At 39.0% G+C, this 22,134-nt stretch overlaps 1 protein-coding gene and 1 pseudogene across 1 annotated transcript in view; both read left to right on the top strand.

Moving 5' to 3' along the window:
• The window catches only part of C15H11orf65 (chromosome 15 C11orf65 homolog), a 113,720-nt gene that overhangs the window by 31,200 nt on the left and 60,386 nt on the right, over window positions 1-22,134 (top strand). The window contains exon 2 of the mRNA XM_061440225.1: window positions 9,273-9,362. Within this exon, the coding sequence (XP_061296209.1) occupies window positions 9,282-9,362 (81 nt within the window). The 5' untranslated portion in view covers window positions 9,273-9,281. The remainder of the gene's footprint in view (window positions 1-9,272; window positions 9,363-22,134) is intronic.
• LOC133261549 (large ribosomal subunit protein uL30-like) lies at window positions 11,505-12,611 on the top strand (annotated as a pseudogene).

Below are 22,134 nucleotides of genomic sequence, written 5' to 3'. Positions count from 1 at the left end.
AAAAGGCAAAAAGATACGACACTGAAAGATGAAATTCCCTGATCGGTAGGTGCCCAATATGTTACTGGAGAAGAGTGGAGAAGTAACTCCAGAAAGAATGAAGAGACAGAGCCAAAGCAAAAAAAAAAAACGCCCAGTTGTGGATGGGACTGGTGATGGAAGTAAAGTCTGATGCTGTAAAAAAGAACATTGCATAGGAACCTGGAATGTTAGGTCCATGAATCAAGGTAAATTGGAAGTAGCAAACAGGAGATGGCAAGAGTGAACATCGACATTTTAGGAATTAGTGAACTGAAATTGACTGGAATTGGTGAATTTAACTCAGATGACCTTTATATCTACTACTGTGAGCAAGAATCCCTTAGAAGAAATGGAGTAGCCCTCAGTCAACAAGAGTCCAAAATGCAGTATTTGGGTGCAATCTCAAAAACGACAGAATGATCTCTGTTCATTTCCAAGGCAAACCATTCAATAACACAGTAATCCAAGTCTATGCCCCAACCACTAATGCTGAAGAAGCTGAAGTTGAACAATTCTATGAAGACATACAAGACCTTCTAGAACTAACACCAAAAAAAAAAAAAAAAAGTCCTTTTCATCATGGGGGATTGGAATGCAAAAGCAGAAAGTCGAAAGAAACCTGGAATAACAGGCAAGTTTGGCCTCGGTGTACAAAAGGCTAACAGAGTTTGGCCAAGAGAATGCACGGGCCATAGCAAACACCCTCTTCCAACAACACAAGAGATGACTTTACACATGGACTTCACCAGATGATCAATACTGATATCAGATTGATTATATTCTTTGAAGCTAAAGATGGAGAAGCTCTGTACCATCAGCAAAGACAAGACCAGAAGCTGACCATGGCTAAGATTATGAACTCCTTATTGCCAAATTCAGACTTACATTGAAGTAGGGGAAACCACTAGACCATTCAGGTATGACCTAAATCAAATACCTGACAGTTATACAGTGGAAGTGACAAATAGATTCAAGGGATTAGATCTGATAGAATGCATGAAGAACTATGGGCAGAGGTCCACGACATTGTACAGGAGGCAGTGATCAAGATCATCCCCATGAAAAAGACATGTGAAAGTGCAAAATGGTTGTCTCAGGAAGCCTTACAAATAGTTGAAAAGAGAAGGTAAAGGCAAAGGATAAAAGGAAAGATATACCCAGTTGAATGCAAAGTTCCAAAGAATAGCAAGGAGAGATAAGAAAGCCTTCCTCAGTGATCAATGTGAAGAAATGGAGGAAAACAATAGAATGGGAAAAACTAGAGATCTCTTCAAGAAAATTAGAGATACCAAGGGAACATTTCATGTAAAGATGGGCACAATAAAGGACAGAAACAGTATGGACCTAACAGAAGCAGATATTAAGAAGAGGTGGCAAGAATACACAGAAGAACTGTACAAAAAAGATTATGACCCAGATAACCATGATGGTGTGATCACCCATCTAGAGCCAGACATCCTGGAATGTGAAGTCAAGTGGGCCTTAGGAAGCATCACTATGAACAAAGCTAGTAGAGGTGATGGAATTCGAGTTGAGCTATTTCAAATCCTGAAACTTGATGCTGTGAAAGTGCTGCACTCAATATGCCAGCAAATTTGGAAAACTCAGCAGTGGCCACAGGACTGGACAAGGTCAGTTTTCCTTCCAATCCCAAAGAAAGGCAATGCCAAAGAATGCTCAAACTACCACACAGTTGTACTCGTCTCACACACTAGCAAAGTGATGCTCAAACTTCTCCAAGCTAGGCTTAAACAGTACATGAACCATGAACTTCCAGATGTTCAAACTGGATTTAGAAAAGGCAGAGGAACCAGAGATCATATTGCCAACATCCATTGGATCATCAAAAAATCAAGAAAGTTCCAGAAAAACATCTACTTCTGCCTTATTGACTACACCAAAGCCTTTGACTGTGCGGATCACAATAAATTGTGGAAAATTCTTCAAGAGACAGGAATACCAGACCACCTTACTTGCCTCATAAGAAATCGGTAAGAAGCAATAGTTAGAACCAGACATGGAACAACGGACTATTTCCAAATTGGGAAAGGAGTACATCAAGGCTGTATATTGTCATCCCGCTTATTTAACTTATATGCAGAGTACATTATGTGAAATGCGAGGCTGGATGAAGCACAAGCTGGAATCAAGATTGCTAGGAGAAATATCAGTAAACTCTATATGCAGATGACACCACCTATGGAAGAAAGCAAAGAAGAACTAAAGAGCCTCTTGAAGAAAGAGAAAAAGGAGAGTGAAAAAGCTGACTTAAAATTCAACATTCAGAAAACCAAGATCATGGCATCTGGTCTCATCACTTCATGGCAAATAGATGGGGAAACAATGGAAACAGTGACAGACTTTATTTTCTTGGGTTCCAAATCACTGCAGATGGTGACTGCAGCCATGAAATTAAAAATGCTTGCTTCTTGGAAGAAAAGCAATGATCAACCTAGGCAGTATATTAAAAAGCAGAGACATTACTTTGCCAACAAAGGTCCATCTAGTCAAAACTATGGTTTTTCCAGTAGTGGTGTATGGATGTGAGAATTGGACTCTGAAGAAGGCTGAGCACCGAAGAATTGATGCTTTTGAACTTTGGTGTTGGAGTAGACTGTTGAGAGTCATGGACTTTTTCAAAATTCATGAGATATGCAGATGATGCCACCCTTATGGCAGAAAGCCATGAAATTAAAAGACTCTTGATCCTTGGAAGAAAGGCCATAACCAACCTAGGCAGCATATTAAAAAGCAGAGACATTACTTTGCTGATGAAGGTCCATATAGTCAAAGCTATGGTTTTTCCAGTTTCATGTATGGACCATAAAAAAGGCCTAGCATTGAATAATTGATGCTTTTGAACTTGGTGTTGGAGAAGACTCTTGAAAGTCCCTTGGACTGCAAGGAGATCCAACCAGTCAATCCTAAAGGAAACCAGTACTGAATATTCATTGGAAGGACTGATGCTGAAGCTGAAACTCCAATATTTTGGCCACCTGAGGGGAAGAACTGACTCACTGGAAAAGATCCTGATGCTGAAAAAGATTGCAGGCAAGAGGAGAAGGGTCGACAGATGATGAGACGATTGGATGGCATCACCAACTCGATGGACATGAATTTGAGTAAGCTCTGGGAGTTGGTGATGGACAGGGAAGATTGGTGTGCTGCAGTCTATGGCATCATAAAGAGTTGTACAGGACTGAGTGACTGAACTGAACTGAGAAAGTTGGCAATGAGGAAACCTACCTCAGTACAGTGAAGATCATATACAATAAACCTACAGCTAGCATCATAGTTAATGATGAAAAGCTGAAAGAGTTTCCTCTAAGGTCAGGAACAGTCCACTCTTGCCCCTTTATTCAGCATAGCTTTGGAAGTCCTAGTTATGGCAATCATAGAAGAAAAAGAAATAAAGGAAATGCAGATTGGAAAAGAAAAAGTTAAACTGTCACACTTTGCATATGACATGATACGATATATAGAAAATCCTAAAGACACTATCAAAAACTATGAGAGCTCATCAGTGAATTTGGTAAAGTTACAGGTTACAAAATTAATACAAAAAATATGTTGCATTGCTATATACTAGAGAAATGAAGCAAACAATCCCATTTACCATCGCAACAAAGAGAATAAAATGCCTAAGAATAAACCTACCTAAGTAGACAACAGCCCCTTACTCCAAAAACTGTGACACCGAAGAAAGAAATCAAAGATGACAAAATAGATGGAAAGATAAACCATCCTCTAGGATTGGAAGAGTCAATATTGTCCAAATGACTATACTGCTCAAGGAAATTTAATGATTCAGGGAATCCATATAAAATTATCAAGGGCGTTTTTCACAGAACTAGAACAAAAAAAAAATCTTTAAATTTGTATGAAGACACAAAAGACTCTGAATAGTGAAAGCAATATTGAGAAAGAAAAACAGAGCTGGAGGAATAAGGCTCCTTGACTCCAGACTCTACAATGCTGTAGTCATCCAGTCATTATGATACTGGCCAAAAATAGAAATAGAGATTAATGGAACAGGATAGAAAGTCTAGAAATAAGCCCACACACCTATGATCATTTAATCTTCAACAAAGGAGGCAAGACTATGCAATGAAGGAAAGATAGTCTCTGCAATAAATGGCCCTGGGAAAATCAGACAGTTACATGTAAAAACAAACAAACAAAAAAATGAAATTAGAACATGCTCTAACACCATACACTAAAGTCAAAATGGATTAAAAATCTAAATGTAAGACCAGACATTATAAAAGTCTTAGAGGAAAACCTAAACAGAATACTCTGAGATAAATTGCAGCAGAATTTTTTTCTGTCTCCCAGTGTAATGGAAATAAAACCAAAAATAAATAGGACTAATTAAACTCAGAAGCTGTTGTACATCAAAGGAAATGATAAACAAAACAAAAAGACAATCTATAGAATGGGAAAAAAATATTTGCTAATGATGTGACCAACAAGGGATTAGTCTCAAAATTTACAAATAGTTCATGGAGCTTAATATCAAAAAACAAACAATCCAAGCAAAAAAAATGGGCAGAAGACCTAAGTAGACATTTCTCCAAAGAATACATACCTATAACCATGAAGCACATGAAAAGATGTTCAACATTACTAACTTAGAGAAATGCACATCAAAACTACAATATATATCACCTCACACCAGTCAGAACTACTATCATTAAAAAACAAAAACAATAAATGTGGGAGAAGGTGTGGATAGAAGGGAACCCTCTTATACTGTTGGTGGGAATGTATGGAAGTTTCTTCAAAACCTAAAAATAGAGCTAACGTGATCCTACAATCCCACTCCTGGGCATACATCCAGATAAAAACATATATCCAAAAGGATTAATGCACCCCAGTGTTTACAGCAGCACTCTTTACAATATCAAAGACATGAAAGCAACAGAAATGTTCCCTCAACAGGTGAATGGATAAAGAAGATGTGGTACATATATACAATGGACTATTAGTCATTCATGGGGTCACAAAGAGTCAGACATGACTGAGCGACTAAACTGAACTGAAAAAGAATGAAATAATGCCATTTGCAAGCAATATGGATGGACCTAGAGTGAAGTAGGTCATACTGAGTGAAGTAGGTCAGACAGAGAAAGACAAATATTGGATGATTTTGCTTATATGTGGAATCCAAAAAAAAAAAAATGATACAAATGAACTTATTCACAAAACAGAAACAGATCCATAAACTTAGAGAATGAACTTATGGTTACCAGAGGGGAAGGATGGTGGAGGAGGGTTAGGGAGTTTATTGACCTGTACACATTACTATATTTTAAACGGATAACATCAAGAACTGTGCTCAATATTTTATAACAATCTAAATGGGAAAAATATTTGAAAAAGAATAGATATATGTATATGTAAAGTAATGCTCAAAATTCTCCAAGCCAGGCTTCAGCAATATGTGAACCGTGAACTTCCTGATGTTTAAGCTGGTTTTAGAAAAGGCAGAGGAACCAGAGATCAAATTGCCAACATCCGCTGGATCATAGAAAAAGCAAGAGAGTTCCAGAAAAACATCTATTTCTGCTTTATTGACTATGCCAAAGCCTTTGACTGTGTGGATCACAATAAACTGTGGAAAATTCTGAAAGAGATGGGAATATGAGACCACCTGATCTGCCTCTTGAGAAATTTGTATGCAGGTGAGGAAGCAACAGTTAGAACTGGACATGGAAGAACAGACTGGTTCCAAATAGGAAAAGGATTACATCAAGGCTGTATATTGTCACCCTGCTTATTTGACTTATATGCAGAGTACATCATGAGAAATGCTGGGCTAGATGAAGCACAAGCTGGAATCAAGATTGCTGGGAGAAATATCAATAACCTCAGATATGCAGATGACACCACCCTTATGGCAGAAAGTGAAGAAGAACTAAAGAGCCTCTTGATGAAAGCGAAAGAGGAGAGTGAAAAAGTTGGTTTAAGCTCAACATTCAGAAAACTAAGATCATGGCATCTGGTCCCACCACTTCATGGGAAATAGATGGGGAAACAGTGGAAACAGTGTCAGACTTTATTTTTCTGGGCTCCAAAATCACTACAGATGGTGACTGCAGCCATGAAATTAAAAGACGCTTACTCCTTGGAAGGAAAGTTATGACCAACCTAGATAGCATATTCAAAAGCAGAGACATTACTTTGCCAACAAAGGTCCATCTAGTCAAGGCTATGGTTTTTCCTGTGATCATGTATGGATGTGAGAGTTGGAATATAGTCTACGGCCATACCACCCTGAACGCGCCTGATCTCGTCTGATCTCGGAAGCTAAGCAGGGTCAGGCCTGGTTAGTACTTGGATGGGAGAGTTGGAATGTAAAGAAAGCTGAGTGCCGAAGAATTGATGCTTTTGAACTGTGGTGTTGGAGAAGACTTGAGAGTCCCTTGGACTGCAAGGAGATCCAACCAGTCCATTCTGAAGGAGATCAGCCCTGGGTGTTCTTTGGAAGGAATGATGCTAAAGCTGAAACTCCAGTACTTTGGCCACCTCACGCGAAGAGTTGACTCATTGGAAAAGACTCTGATGCTGGGAGGGATTGGGGGCAGGAGTAGAAGGGGATGACAGAGGATGAGATGGCTGGATGGCATCACTGACTCGATGGACATGAGTCTGAGTGAACTCCGGGAGTTGGTGATGGATAGGGAGGCCTGGCGTGCTGCGATTCATGGGGTCACAAAGGGTTGGACACGACTGAGCGACTGATCTGATCTGATTATTCAATCACATTGTTGTACACCTAGAACTAACACAACATCATTAATCAACTATACTTCAAGATAAAATAAAAAGTTAAAATAAATTTTAAATGGAACCACAAAAGAGCCTGAATTCTGAAAACAATCCTGAAAAAAAGAATAAAGCTGAAGGCATAACCTCCAGACCTTAGATACACCATACAGTCATTGTAACAGTTTGGTAATGGAACAAAAACAGACATATGGATCAATGGAAAAGAATAGAGAGCCCAGAATTAAACCCACACATCTACCATCAATTAATTTACAACAAAGGAGGCAAGAATACACCATGAAGAAAAGACAGTCTCTTCAACAAGTTATTTTGGGAAAACTGAACAGTCACATGTAAAACAATGACATTAGGACATTTCCTCACACTGTATACAAAAACTCAAAATGGTTTAAAAACTAGATGTAAAACTTAAAATCATAAATTTCCTAGAAGATAAGATAGGCAGAACATGCTTAGATAAAAATTATAACAATATTTTCTTGGATCATTCTTCTAAGGCAAAAGAAATAAAAGCAAAAAAACCCCCAAAACCCAAATAGGCCATAATTAAAGTTAAAAGCTTTTGCACAGCAAAAAAAAATCCATCAACAAAACTAAAAGACAACCTGCAGAATGGGAGAAAATATTTGCAAATGGTATAAATAATAGCAGTAATATTCAAAATAGGTAAATAACTCATACAACTCAATATCAAAAACAAATAATCCAATTTAAAATATGGGCAGAAGACCTGAATAGACATTTAGAAGACAGACAGGTGGCTAACAGGCACATGAAAAGATGATCAACATTGGTAATCATCAGAGAGATGCAAATCAAAATTATGAGATATTATCTCACATCTGTCAGGATCAGTTCAGTTCAGTCACTCAGTCGTGTCCGACTCTTTGCAACCCCATGAATCACAGCACATCAAGTCTCCCTGTCCATCACCAACTCCCGGAGTTCACCCAAAACTCCAGTGCATCGAGTTGGTGATGCCATCCAGCCATCTCATCCTCTGTCGTCCCCTTCTCCTCCTGCCCCCAATCCCTCCCAGCATCAGGGTCTTTTCCAATGAGTCGACTCTTTGCATGAGGTGGCCAAAGTATTGGAGTTTCAGCTTCAGCATCAGTCCTTCCAATGAACACCCAGGACTGGTCTTTAGGATGGTTGGATCTCCTTGCAGTCTAAGGGACTCTCAAGAGTCTTCTCCAACATCACAGTTCAAAAGCATCAATTCTTTGGTGCTCAGCTTTCTTCACAGTTCAATTCACATCCATACATGACCACTGGAAAAACCATAGCCTTGACTAGATGGACCTTTGTTGGCAAAGTAATGTCTCTGCTTTTCAATATTCCATCTAGGTTGGTCATAACTTTCCTTCCAAGGAGTAAGCGTCTTTTAATTTCATGGCTGCAATCACCATCTGCAGTGATTTTGGAGCCCAAAAATTAAAGTCTGATACTGTTTCCTTTGTTTCCCCATCTATTTCCCATGAAATGATGAGACCAGATGCCAGATATCATCAAAAAGTCTACAAGTAACAAATGTTTGTGAGGATGTGAAGAAAAGGGAATCCTCATACACTGTTGGTGGGAATGTAAATCGGTGCAGCTAATGTGAAAAACAGTATGGAGGTTCCTCAAAAAACTAAAAATAGAACTATTATATGATCCAAGAATTCCACTGTTGAGTTTCATTTTCAAAGAAAATGAAAACAATAATTCAAAAAGATGTATGCACCCCGCTATTTTTAGAAGCATTATTTATAATTGCCATGATAGTTCATCAACCTACATGTCCATCAACAGATAAATGGATAAAGAAAATGTGGTATGCATATATATATATATATATATATATATATATATATATATAGTGGAATATTACTTGGCTATCAAAAAGGACAAATTCTGCCATTTGCAATGTGAATGGACCTAGAGATTATTATGCTTAGTGAAAAAGTCAGACAAAGACAAATACTCTATATTATCACTTACATGCTGAATCTAAAAACTAAAACAAATGATGTATATAACAAAACAGAAACACACTTACAGATACAGAGAACAAGCTAATGGTTACCAGTGAAGAGTGGGAAAAGGGAAGGAACAAAATAGGGGTAGGGGGTTAAGACATACAAATTACTATGCATAAAGTAGAAAAGCAACAAGGATATAATTTACACACAGGGAAATATAGCCATTATTTTGTAACATTAAATGGAGTATAATCTTTAAAAATAATGAAAAAAATATAATATTGTAAATCAACTATACTTCAATAAAAAGCAAAATGGAACAGAGGCTATCAGTTAAAGGTGTCAATTTTAATGTTTATTTTAGTTATTTTGATGCCAAATATCATTTTCAGTATATCCTTTGTACTTTCTATTTGAATTTCATGTAGTTCTAGTGACAGTTTCATGATGGAGTATATAATTTAAAATTATACTCCTTTGTTTATTTTATTTTAGGACTTTCACATGGCTTTGAAACAAGAATCAGAATTTGAAAGGAAAGACAGAGCTGCCAGAGTCATTCAGAAGGCCTGGAAATGTTTTCTTGTGAGTTTCTTTCTTTTTTTGTGGCTTTATTGAGATATAATTGATATATAGTTCAACTGTTTATAAAATTCAATGGCTTTCAGTATTACTATATTAAAGAGTTATACACCAGCATTTGCTTGATAAGTAGACTTTTTTAAAGTTTGAAAAAGTTAACTAATTATCTTATTAGCCTCACAAATATTTACTGAGTTTCTGATCTAGGTCAGGTACTTTGATAATGGCCACTATAATGAAATCATCACTTATTTGGTTTTCACCTCTGAAAACTTTATTTCTTGACTCTGGAATCAGGTTTGCAAGCAAGTGTTAGGGATACATTTACTCATTAAATATTTATTGAGTACCTACTCTTGAGGACATAATGTATATCTGGATTAATGTAGTAGTTTCTTGCTGTGTTACACTATGCTCTGTGGTTTTCTTATCCAATAAGGACTATTCCAAGTTGATTTACTGGATTAGGTGAGAGCCAAGAGGTAAAATGAATTCTTTTCTCTCTAGGATAGTATCAACACTCTGTAAAAGTGGTGTGTCTGTTTCTAGCACACAAAAATAATTCGTAACAGTTAATGATGTCTTGAAAAATAGTTTCCATTATTTGCCTATGCTTCAGTTCAGTTCAGTCGCTCAGTCGTGTCCGACTCTTTGCAACCCCATGAATCGCAGCACGCCAGGCCTCCCTGTCCATCACCAACTCCCGGAGTCCACTCAGACTCACGTCCATCGAGTCAGTGATGCCATCCAGCATCCTCTGTCGTCCCCTTCTCCTCCTGCCCCCAATCCCTCCCAGAATCAGAGTCTTTTCCAATGAGTCAGCTCGTCGAGTGAGGTGGCCAAAGTACTGGAGTTTCAGCTTCAGCATCATTCCTTCCAAAGAACACCCAGGGCTGATCTCCTTCAGAATGGACTGGTTGGATCTCCTTGCAGTCCAAGGGACTCTCAAGAGTCTTCTCCAACACCACAGTTCAAAAGCATCAATTCTTCGGCGCTCAACCTTCTTCACAGTCCAGTTCTCACATCCATACATGACCACAGGAAAAACCATAGCCTTGACTAGCCGGACCTTTGTTGGCAAAGTAATGTCTCTGTTTTTGAATATGCTATCTAGGTTGGTCATAACTTTCCTTCCAAGGAAAGCGTCTTTTAATTTCATGGCTGCAGTCACCATCTGCAGTGATTTTGGAACCCAAAAAAATAAAGTCTGACACTGTTTCCATTGTTTCCCCATCTATTTCCCGTAAAGTGATGGGACCGGATGCCATGATCTTTGTTTTCTGAATGTTGAGCTTTAAGCCAACTTTTTCACTCTCCACTTTCACTTTCATCAAGAGGCATTTTAGTTCCTCTTCACTTTCTGCCGTAAGGGTGGTGTCATCTGCATATCTCAGGTTATTGATATTTCTCCTGGCAATCTTGATTCCAGCTTCTGTTTCTTCCAGCCTAGCGTTTCTCATGATGTACTCTGCATATAAGTTAAATAAGCAGGGTGATAATATATAGCCTTGATGTACTCCTTTTCCTATTTGGAACCAGTCTGTTGTTCCATGTCCAGTTCTAACTGTTGCTTCTTATGCTAGGGCATAACAATAGATTTCCAACACTAAAAAAATTTTTTTTCTTTAAAATTTATTATTCCTTTGTTGGTATCTAACAGCATGCTTGTTGTCCAGGCCTAAGTTTTTCTGTCATTTTGTAATTTGTTCTCTTCCACATTCAAATCCAATCAGCCACATACCTTTGAACACTCATTACATTCCTGACACACTGCTAGGCTCTTTAAAATACATCCTTGAATTTAAAGAGCTTCAGTAGAAAAGCCTTGTATGTAAACAAGTGTGTGTGTGTGTTTTAATAAAATGGTAGACTGAGCACACGTTTTCACTTTCTATCCCTCTAGAATCCAAATGAAGTGACAATATATTGAAAGTTCACCCATAACAGAGAGAAGGGAGTTCATGAGTAAATAAATTTTATCTTAGTCTGGAAAACCAAAAATAAATGGTAGTATCTTATTGGACATATCTATGTAGAATATTTACCTAGACATACTTAAAGAGGCACTAATGAGATAGCCTGTTTGTCATTGGAACCCTAGGATTTAGTAATTCTAAAGGGCTAAAAGGAAAACGGCTATAGACAATGAGGCTAATTGAAAGTCTGTACATGTAACAGTTATGCCAGTTGTCTCCAATGTCACTTCAAGACTAAAAGCTGCAGGCTGGTGCATATGTCTTATTAGTCAACTATCTGCTGGTAGATGGATATTAACTGTTGGGGATAAGAAGAAACAAACCCTGAGCAGCCTGAAGTGCTGGGAAGATGGTGTAGCAAGAGCCAAGAAAGAAAGATCTCTTTGGTTCCAGAAAATGTCCTGAAAAAGAGGAAGGCTTATCAGGCCCTCAGAGTCACCCAGGCAAAGGAGAAGCTTTTGCAAAGGAAAGAGCAAAGAAAAGAAAAAGAGCTCAAATATAAGCAACTAGAATGGTTCCTACATAATTCCTGGCATCAACTGCATGACAGAGTGTGGTTCTAAAGACTAGAAGTGAAACCTCACAGCTTGGAAGCGCCAGATAAACATTCCATGGTCTTTGTTGTATGCACCCAAAGGAATAATGGGGTGAATTTACTGGTGCAGAGGAGCATTGCAAGACTTCATCTGAAGAACATTTTCAGTGGTATCTTTATGAAAGTAACCCCTTAAACCATGAAAAAACTTTGTGTAGTGGAAACTTACATGACCTGTGCTGTGTGCTTAGTCACTCAGTTGTGCCCAACTTTGTGACCCCATGGACTGTAGCCCACCTGGCTCCTCTGTCCATGGGGATTCTCCAGGCAAGAATAGTGGAGTGAGTTGCCATGCCCTCCTCCAGGGGATCTTCCCAACCCAGGGATCAAACCCAGGTCTACCACATTGTAGGTGGACTCTACCATCTGAGCCACCAGGGAAGCCCAGGTGACCTAGGGATTTCCAGATCTGAAGCCTGTTCAGGAGCTCATCCTGAAACACAGACAAGCCAAGGTCAAGAATAAAGTCATCTCTCTGACACAGAGATTGAGGAGCACCTGGGGAAGTTTGGTGTCATTTGCTTGGAAGATCTCATTCATGAAACTGTCTTCCCAGGAAAGGATTTTCAGGTGATATCAGGGTTCCAGTGCCCTTACCAGCTCTCAGTGGCCTATCACAGTACAAAGTGGGCTTACCTGGCTATCGCGATGAATGCATCAATCACTTTATCTGGCAGCTGAACTAAACCCAGAATATCTGAAAGCACAGGGCTTTGGAAGACTGTGTTTTTGTTTTATGAATTTGTTACCCTTTATCTTCAAGGAAGATTATTTTCTGCTATATCTTCAGAAACTGGAGGTCACGGGTCAAGGAAAAAGATGATAATATTCACAGCAGGCACTTTTCATCCCACCTCAGTTCCAGGGAAAAGTTCCTGTGTGTTTTCTGTGATGACCACTGTCCACCACTGAAACCAGCAAAAGACTCTGTAGGGGAGGGAGTCTTGTCTTATCACATCTTCTATCCTGGGGTTTAATGTTGGTGAATTAATACCCAAGAATGAATACAAGATAGCAGTGGACCAAGCCCAGGGCCTTGTTTTCGAAAGAACTTGATGTACAGTTAGAAAGAAGTGCAGAAAAACAATGCTTGACTGTCTCTGCTGTGAGTCCATGTTCTAACTTCAGTGACAGCTTGGCAAGCTCTCAGATATGGCTGGCTCTAGGTGGTGTGTCTGGTGGCTTCCTCATTCTTGTCTCCAACTGGCTTAGTGCTGTTCTAGATCTCAGAATTTTAACCTACTCTTGGCTCTATGAGAAGGGATGGACCTTTTCCCTAGGAAAACATGCATATACTCCAGTTTTTTCTTGGAAGTTTAGGGTATTTGTAGATCCTTCTCAGGGACCCAGGCATCTTATGTGAAGAAGCCTTGCACTCTGACTCTGACCTTCCCAGTCTCTTACTTGCCACTTACCCAGACTCTGACCATGCCAGTTTCCTCTGGCTCCATGCACTGTGGAAGACCAAAGGTTACCAAAATGGCTGTCTTCCCTTCAAGCCAAATGGGGTGTTTCCTGTTAAGAACATGGTGGTAGTCCTATGCTTTCCCAGTGGCTCAGCCATAAAGAATTTGTCTGCAATGCAGGAGACCATGGTTCAATCCCTGGGTCAGGAAGATCTGCTGGAAAAGGGATAGGCTACCCATTCCAGTATTCTTGGGCTTCCCTGGTGGCTCAGCTGGTAAAGAATCTGCCTGCAATATGGGAGACCTGGGTTTGATCCCTGGGTTAGGAAGATCCCCTGGAGAAGGGAAAGACTACCCACTCCAGTATTCTGACTTGGAGAATTCCATGGATTATGTGGCCCATGGGATTGCAAAGAGTCATAAATGACTGAGCGACTTTCACTTCACTTTTCACTATGCCATGTATGACTGGGAAATGCCCAATACTTATCTCTTCTGGGGTTTGAGATGGAATTTTCCAGTTTCCCTGGTGATCAGTCCTCTTCTTAAAACCCAAATCAGAATCTGAAAAAGAATGGATACATGTATATGTATAACTGAACCACTTTGCTTTATACCTGAAACTAACACAACATTGTAAATCAAATACACCCCAATATAAAATAAAATTAAAAAAAAAAAAAAGGGATTTCCCTGGCAGCCTAGTGGTTAAGACTCCCCACTTCCAATGCAGAGGTTGTGTGTGTGATCCCTGGTTGAGGAACTAAGAAGCCACATGCCACAAGGCATAGTCAAAAGAAACAAATGCTGAAAGCTTATCTCTTTAAAAAATTTGCATGAACCATCTGGGAAAGCTAGTTCTAGCATGAATTTGATACTCTGTAGTAAAACCCTCTGAATTCTAGTATTTGAGAGATGCCTGGCTTAATAACTGACTACCTGACTGTACTTTCTTTGAGAAAGTCTGGTGATTAACTTATTCCACCCACTTCACAAATCTCCAAGGCACTCTTCTCATTCATGAGTGTGAACAGTGGGAAAACAGTAGACTTACATAAAAGCACAGACTATTTATACTACCTCCCTAGAAAAATTGACACATACCTTCATCCTTCACTACTAATGGGCAATCACCTGGCATTCAAGGAAAACCAGTGATGTAGAATGATGTTTAAGGAAAACCAGTGATATAGAAACAGACAAAGAAATAACAGAATCTGAAGGAAATAAAAATGGTAATCAATTTAGCTTAGATCAACATGTTGAATGGCTTTCAGAGGACTGTATCTGGAGATGAAATGGCATCCCATGTGATAGTTTGAGAAGCTGAATTTAAAAAGAGATTAGAAACTCTGAAAAAAGAACTAAGAAAGTGATGCTGCAAATATAAAGCAAATTAATATAGTCCTAATTCTCTACGATTTTGCTTTGGCTACATAAAAAAAGCCAAAAAAAAAAAAAAAAAATCAATACCCAGTTGTGGATGTGACTGGTGATAGAAGCAAGGTCTGATGCTGTAAAGAGCAATATTGCATAGGAACTGGAATCTTAGGTCCATGAATCAAGGCAAATTCAGTTCAGTTCAGTTCAGTTCGGTTGCTCAGTTGTGTCTTTTCTTTGCGACTCCGTGAATCGCAGCACGCCAGGCCTCCCTGTCCATTACCAACTTCAGGAGTTTACCCAAACTCATGTCCATCGAGTCGGTGATGCCACCCAGCCATCTCATCCTCTGTCGTCCCCTTCTCTTCCTGCACCCAATCCCTCCCAGCATCAGGGTCTTTTCCAATGAGTCATTCTTCGTACGAGGTAGCCAAAGTATTGGAGTTTCTGCTTCTGCATCAGTCCTTCCAATGAACACCTAGGACTGATCTCTTTTAGGATGGACTGGTTGGATGTCCTTGCAGTCCAAGGGACTCTCAAGAGTCTTCTCCAACACCACAGTTCAAAACCATCAATTCTTCGGTGCTCAGCTTTCTTCACAAACTCTCACATCTATACATGACCACTGGAAAAACCATAGCCTTGACTAGACGGACTTTTGTTGACAAAGTAATGTTTCTGCTTTTTAATATGCTATCTAGGTTGGTCATAACTTTCCTTCCAAGGAGTAAGCGTCTTTTAATTTCATGGCTGCACTCACCATCTGCAGTGATTTTGGAGCCCCCAAAAATAAAGTCTGACACTGTTTCCAGTGTTTTCCCATCTATTTCCCATGAAGTGGTGGGACCAGATGCCATGATCTTAGTTTTTTGAATGTTGAGTTTAGAGCTAACTGTTTTAATCTCCTCTTTCACTTTCATCAAGAGGCTCTTTATTTCATCTTCACTTTCTGCCATAAGGGTGGTGTCATGTGAATATCTGAGATTATTGATATTTCTCCTGGCAATCTTGATTCCAGCTTGTGCTTCTTCCAGCCCAGCGTTTCTCATGATGTACTCTGCATAGAAGTTAAATAAGCAGGGTGACAATATACAGCCTTGACGTACTCCTTTTCCTGTTTGGAACCAGTCTGTTGTTCCATGTCCAGTTCTAACTGTTGCTTCCTGACCTGCATACAGGTTTCTCAAGAGGCAGGTCAGGTGGTCTAGTATTCCCATCTCTTTCAGAATTTTCCACAGTTTATTGTGATCCACACAGTCAAAGGCTTTGGCATAGGCAAATTGGAAGTGGTCAAACAGGAGATGGCAAGAGTGAACGTCGACATTCTAGGATTCAGCGAACTAAGATGGACTGAAATGGGTGGATTTAACTCAAATGACCATTATATCTACTACTCTGGGCAGGAATCCCTTCGAAGAAATGGAGTAGCCATCATGGTCAACAAAAGAGTCCAAAATGCAGTACTTGGATGCAATCTCAAAAATGACAGAATGATCTCTGTTCATTTCCAAGGCAAACCATTCAATATCACGGTAATCCAAGCCTATGCCCCAACCAGTAACTCTTAAGAAGCTGAAGTTGAACGGTTCTATGAAGACCTCAAGACCTTTTAGAACTAATACCCCAAAAAGATGTCCTTTTCATTATAGGGGACTGGAATGCAAAAATAGGTAGTCAGGAAACACCTGGAGTAACAGGCAAATTTGGCCTTGGAGTACAGAATGAAGCAGGGCAAAAGCTAATAGAGTTTTGTCAAGAGAATGCACTGGTCATAGAAAACACCATCTTCCAACAACACAAGAGAAGACTTTACACATGGACATCACCAGATGGTCAACACTGAAATCAGATTGATTATATTCTTTGCAGCCAAAGATGGAGAAGCTCTATACAGTCAGTGAAAACAACACCGGGAGCTGACTGTGGCTCAGATCATGAACTCCTTATTGCCAAATTCAGACTGAAATTGAAAAAAGTAGGGAAAACCACTAGACCATTCAGGTATGACCTAAATCAAATCCCTTATGATTATTCAGTGAAAGTGAGAAATAGATTTAAGCGACTAGATCTGATAGAGTGCCTGATGAACTATGGGTGCAGATTTGTGACATTGTACAGGAGGCAGGGATTAAGATCATCCCCATAGAAAAGAAATACAAATGGCTGTCTGAGGAGGCCTTACAAATAGCTGTGAAATGAAGACAAGTGAAAAGTAAAGGAGAAAAGGAAAGATATAAGCATCTGAATGCAGAGTTCCAAAGAATAGCAAGGAGAGATAAGAAAGCCTTCCTCAGCGATCAATGCAAAGAAATAGAGGAAAACAACAGAATGGGAGAGTAGGCAATGGCACCCCACTCCAGTACTCTTGCTTGGAAAATCCCATGGACGGAGGAGCCTGTTAGGCTGCAATCCATGGGGTCGCTAAGAATCGGACACGACTGAGTGACTTCACTTTCACTTTTCACTGTCATGCATTGGAGAAGGAAATGGCAGCCCACTCCAGTGTTCTTGGCTTGGAGAATCCCAGGGACAGGGGAGCCTGGTGGGCTGCCATCTATGGGGTTGCACAGAGTCAGACATGACTGAAGTGACTTAGCATAGCATAGCATAGAGAACTCTTCAAGAAAATTAGAGATAATAAGGGAATATATCATGCAAAGATGGGCTCGATAAAGGACAGAAATGGTATGGACCTAACAGAAGCAGAAGATATTAAGAAGAGGTGGCAAGAATACACAGAAGAGCTGTACAAAAAGGATCTTCATGACCCCGATGATCACGATAGTGTGATCCTCACCTAGAGCTAGACATCCTGGAATGTGAAGTCAAGTGGGCCTTAGAAAGCATCACTATGAACAAAGCTAGTGGAGGTTATGGCATTCCAGTGGAGCTATTTCAAATCCTGAAAGATGATGCTATGAAAGTGCTACACTCAATATGCCAGCAAATTTGGAAAACTCAGCAGTGGCCACAGGACTGGAAAAAGTCAGTTTTCATTCCAGTGCCAAAGAAAGGCAATGCCAAAGAATGCTCAAACTACCACACAATCGCATTCATCAATGGCAACCCACTCCAGTACTCTTGCCTGGAAAATCCCATGGACAGAGGAGGCTGGTAGGCTGCAGTCCATGGGGTCGCTAAGAGTCAGACACAACTGAACGATTTCACTTTCACTTTTCACTGTCATGCATTGGAGAAGGAAATGGCAACCCACTCCAGTGTTCTTGCCTGGAGAGTCCCAGGGACGAGGGAGCCTGGTGGGCTGCCGTCTCTGGGGTCGCACAGAGTCGGACACGACTGATTCGACTAGCAGCAGCAGCACATACTAGTAAAGTAACGCTCAATATTCTCCAAGCCAAGCTTCAGCAATACGTGAACCGTGAAATTCCAGATGTTCAAGCTGGTTTTAGAAAAGGGAGAGGAACTTGAGATCAAATTGCCAACATCTGCTGGATCATGGAAAAAACAAGAGAGTTCCAGAAAAACATCTATTTCTGCTTTATTGACTATGCCAAAGCCTTTGACTGTGTGGATCACAATAAACTGTGGAAAATTCTGAAAGAGATGGGAATACCAGACCACCTGACCTGCCTCTTGAGAAACCTGTATGCCGGTCAGGAAGCAACAGTTAGAACTGGACATGGAACAACAGACTGGTTCCAAACAGGAAAAGGAGTACGTCAAGGCTGTATATTGTCACCCTGCTTATTTAGCTTATATGCAGAGTACATCATGAGAAACGCTGGGCTGGAAGAAGCACAAGCTGGAATCAAGATTGCCGGGAGAAGTATCAATAATCTCAGATATGCAGATGACACCACCCTTATGGCAGAAAGTGAAGAGGAACTAATAAGCCTCTTGATGAAAGTGAAAGAGGAGAGTGAAAAAGTTGACTTAAAGCTGAACATTCAGAAAACTAAGATCATGGCATCTGGTCCCATCACTTCATGGGAAATAGATGGGGAAAAAGTGAAAACAGTGTCAGACTTTATTTTGGGGGGCTCCAAAATCACTGCAGATGGTGATTGCAGCCATGAAATTAAAAGACGCTTACTTCTTGGAAGGAATTTTATGACCAGCCTAGATAGCATATTAAAAAGCAGAAACATTACTTTGTCAACAAAGGTCCATCTAGTCAAGGTTATGGTTTTTCCAGTGGTCATGTATGGATGTGAGAGTTGGATGGTGAAGAAAGCTGAGCACCGAAGAATTGATGGTTTTGAACTGTGGTGTTGGAGAAGACTCTTGAGAGTCCCTTGGATTGCAAGGAGATCCTACCAATCCATCCTAAAGTAGATTAGTCCTGGATGTTCATTGTAAGGACTGATGCTGAAGCTGAAACTCCAATACTTTGGCCACCTCATGCGAAGAGTTGACTCATTGGAAAAGACTCTGATGCTGGGAGGGATTGGGTCCAGGAAGAGAAGGGGACAACAGAGGATGAGATGGCTGGATGGCATCACCAACTCGATGGACGTGGGTTTGGGTGGACTCCTGGAGTTGGTGATGGACAGGGAGGCCTGGTGTGCTGCAATTCATGGGGTTGCAAAGAGTCGGACACAACTGAGCGACTGAACTGAACTGAACTGAATTCTCTATGTAAGGAGAATACACTTGATCTTGATTCTAGATACTTCTTGTGTCCCAGAAGGTGACTTCTTAATAAGGATTGCATAATTTAGCATATTATGTGGCCCTATAATTGAATAATTTGCCCAATCATAGTAATGTGAGTACAGAATTTTTCTGTAACTTTAAATATCTTTATCAAAAGTAATATGTGTAATTCTTTACAATAAGCAAAATAATGTAGAATTTACACTAAAAAGCAAGTCTTTGCCCCATCTCACTTATTTCCACCATCTTGCCCTAAAAGCAACCAGTTTTAATTATGTTTTATTTTAGATATTTTAGTCACTAGTTTTATGTTTCTAAATAATGTGCCTATTACCTTTTACTTATCAGCTTTAGAAGCGAACTGTTGACTTTCTGCAAAGACAATCAAGAATTTATCTTTATCTTACTTATCCTCCAAACCCCTGCTTACCTCCCCTCTCAGTATCATAAGTCATTACTTAAAACCCTCTATTTCTTACCTTGTTTCTTTAAAGACTTTTGTTTCTTGTTCCATCATGGTACACAGGATCATTTGACTCCTCATTATATATGATGAGGATATAAATATCCCTAAATTTTTCTTCACATTTCTTCCAATATTCTAATCCTCAAGTTACATCACCTCTATTTGTCATTATTCACTTGGAGGAGTTTTTCAAATTTCCTGAATACAAATCCTTTATTGATATAAAGTATTTTCCAGGGTACCTCATTTCTCTTGTAAAGGTGTTTTTGATAAGATTTTAATTTTAATAAAATCCATTTTTTCTCTCTCTATATATATTTTATATATATAGTTGAAGTATATATATGAAGTACAGTTGACTTACAATGTTTCAGGTGCACAGCAAGGTGATTCAGTTATACAAATACACATATTATTTTTGAAATTATTTTCCATCATAGGTTATTACAAGATATTGACTATAGTTGCCTAAGCTTTACAGTAAGTCTTTGTTGCTTGTTGCATATGTATTTTTTAATTAGAAATCTAGCCTTCTATTCATATTAAGTCAAATAAGTGGAATCAAGATGTCATAATTTTTTTAATTAGGCAAGAATTTATAAGTTTTCTAAAATATATATATTATACATACTTATACATATGTATAGAAAATTTTTTCTACTACACTTGATGAAGGCTTGAGAAAGAACATAAAAAAAAAAAGAGATGCAGAAATTGGAGAATGTAAACTAAAAGAAATGGGAGTACTGAATATGAAATAGAAAAAGTGAAACTAACTAGATAAAAGTAAAAGGTCATCATATAGTCCAGTTGTTTTTAAACATGGCTGCTGATTAGAAACATATCTGGAGCTCTGGAGAAAAAAGCAATACCTGAACATTTGTATTTTCAAAAAATTTCAAGATAATTCTGACATGCATCTGGATTTTAAAAAGTGATTACAGGTTTTTCTATTTAGATCCCACTTTTGGTGATACACAATTATATTATTTTTCTGTTGACCAAGCATGATACAATGGTATTAAATGACTAATAATTACATAATCACAAGAGTAAAAGATGTTTATTAATTTTCACAATCAATAGCCAGACAAAAAAGATAATTACAATTGTAAGCCATAATGGAAACATGATTAACTTAACAATGTAAAATAATTACATACAATTTGAGGGGGTCAAGCAGAGTGATGTGGTAAGTGGTGCGTATATGCATGTTTTCAGTCATATGCTGCATATGCTCAGCCAGTCTGTGTCTTTTGGTTGGTGCATTAAACCATTTATATTGGAGGTAATTATCAATACATATGATCCTATTAACATTTTTTAAAATTTGTTTTCGTTTTACTTTGTGTAGATTTTTTCCTTCTCTTGTGTTTCTGGCCTAGAGAAGTTCCTTTAGCATTTGTGATAAAGCTGGTTTGGTGGTGCTGAATTCTCTTAACTTTTGCTTGTCTGGAAAGCTTTTGATTTCTCCATCAAATCTGAAGGACAGTCTTGCTGGGTAGAGCATTCCTGGTTGTTGGTTCTTCCCTTTCATCACTTTAAATATATCATGCCATTCCATTCTGGCTTGTAGAGCTCCTGTTGAGAAATCAGCTGATGGCCTGATGGGAGTTCCCTTTTATGTTATTCATTGTTTTTCCCTTGTTGCTTTTAATATTTTATCTCTGTCTTTAATTTTTGTTAGTTTGATTATTATGTGTCCTGGTGTGTTCCTCCTTGGGTTTTTCCTTTTTGGGACTCTGTGTGCTTCCGGGACTTGGTTGACTATTTCCTTTGCTATGTTTGGGAAGTTTTTAGCTATTACCTCTTCAAATATTTTCTCAGCTCCTTTCTCTCTCTCTTCTTCTCCTAGGACCACTGTAATGCAAATGTTGTTGCATTTAATGTTGTCCAGGGAGTCTCTTAGGCTGTCTTCATTTCTTTTTATTCTTTTTTCTATGTTCTGTTCTGTGGCAGTGATTTCCACCATTCTGTCCTCCAGGTCATTTATCCATCCTTCTTCTGTCTGTTAGTCTTGATATTGATTCCTTCTAGTGTGTTATTCATCTCTGTTTATTTGTTCTTTATTTCTTCTAGGTCTTTGGTCAACATTTCTTGCAGCTTCTCAATTTTTGCCTCCATTCTTTTCCTGAGGTCCTGGATCATCTTCACTATCATTATTCAGAATTCTTTTTCTGGAAGGTTGCATATCTCCACTTCATTTAGTTGTTTCTCTGGGAGTTTATCTTGTCCGTGTGTCTGGGACATAACTTTCTGTTTTTTCATTGTGATTAACTTTCCTTAATATGGTTTTTGTTTTAGCTGCTGTGAGACTGTGCTTATTCTGTCTGAG

The sequence above is a fragment of the Bos javanicus genome, chromosome 15, assembly GCF_032452875.1.
Source record: "Bos javanicus breed banteng chromosome 15, ARS-OSU_banteng_1.0, whole genome shotgun sequence".
NCBI classification, from domain to species: Eukaryota; Metazoa; Chordata; class Mammalia; order Artiodactyla; family Bovidae; genus Bos; species Bos javanicus.
The sequence above is the reverse complement of the archived record's forward strand: the minus strand, read 5'-3'. Positions and strand labels throughout refer to the sequence as shown.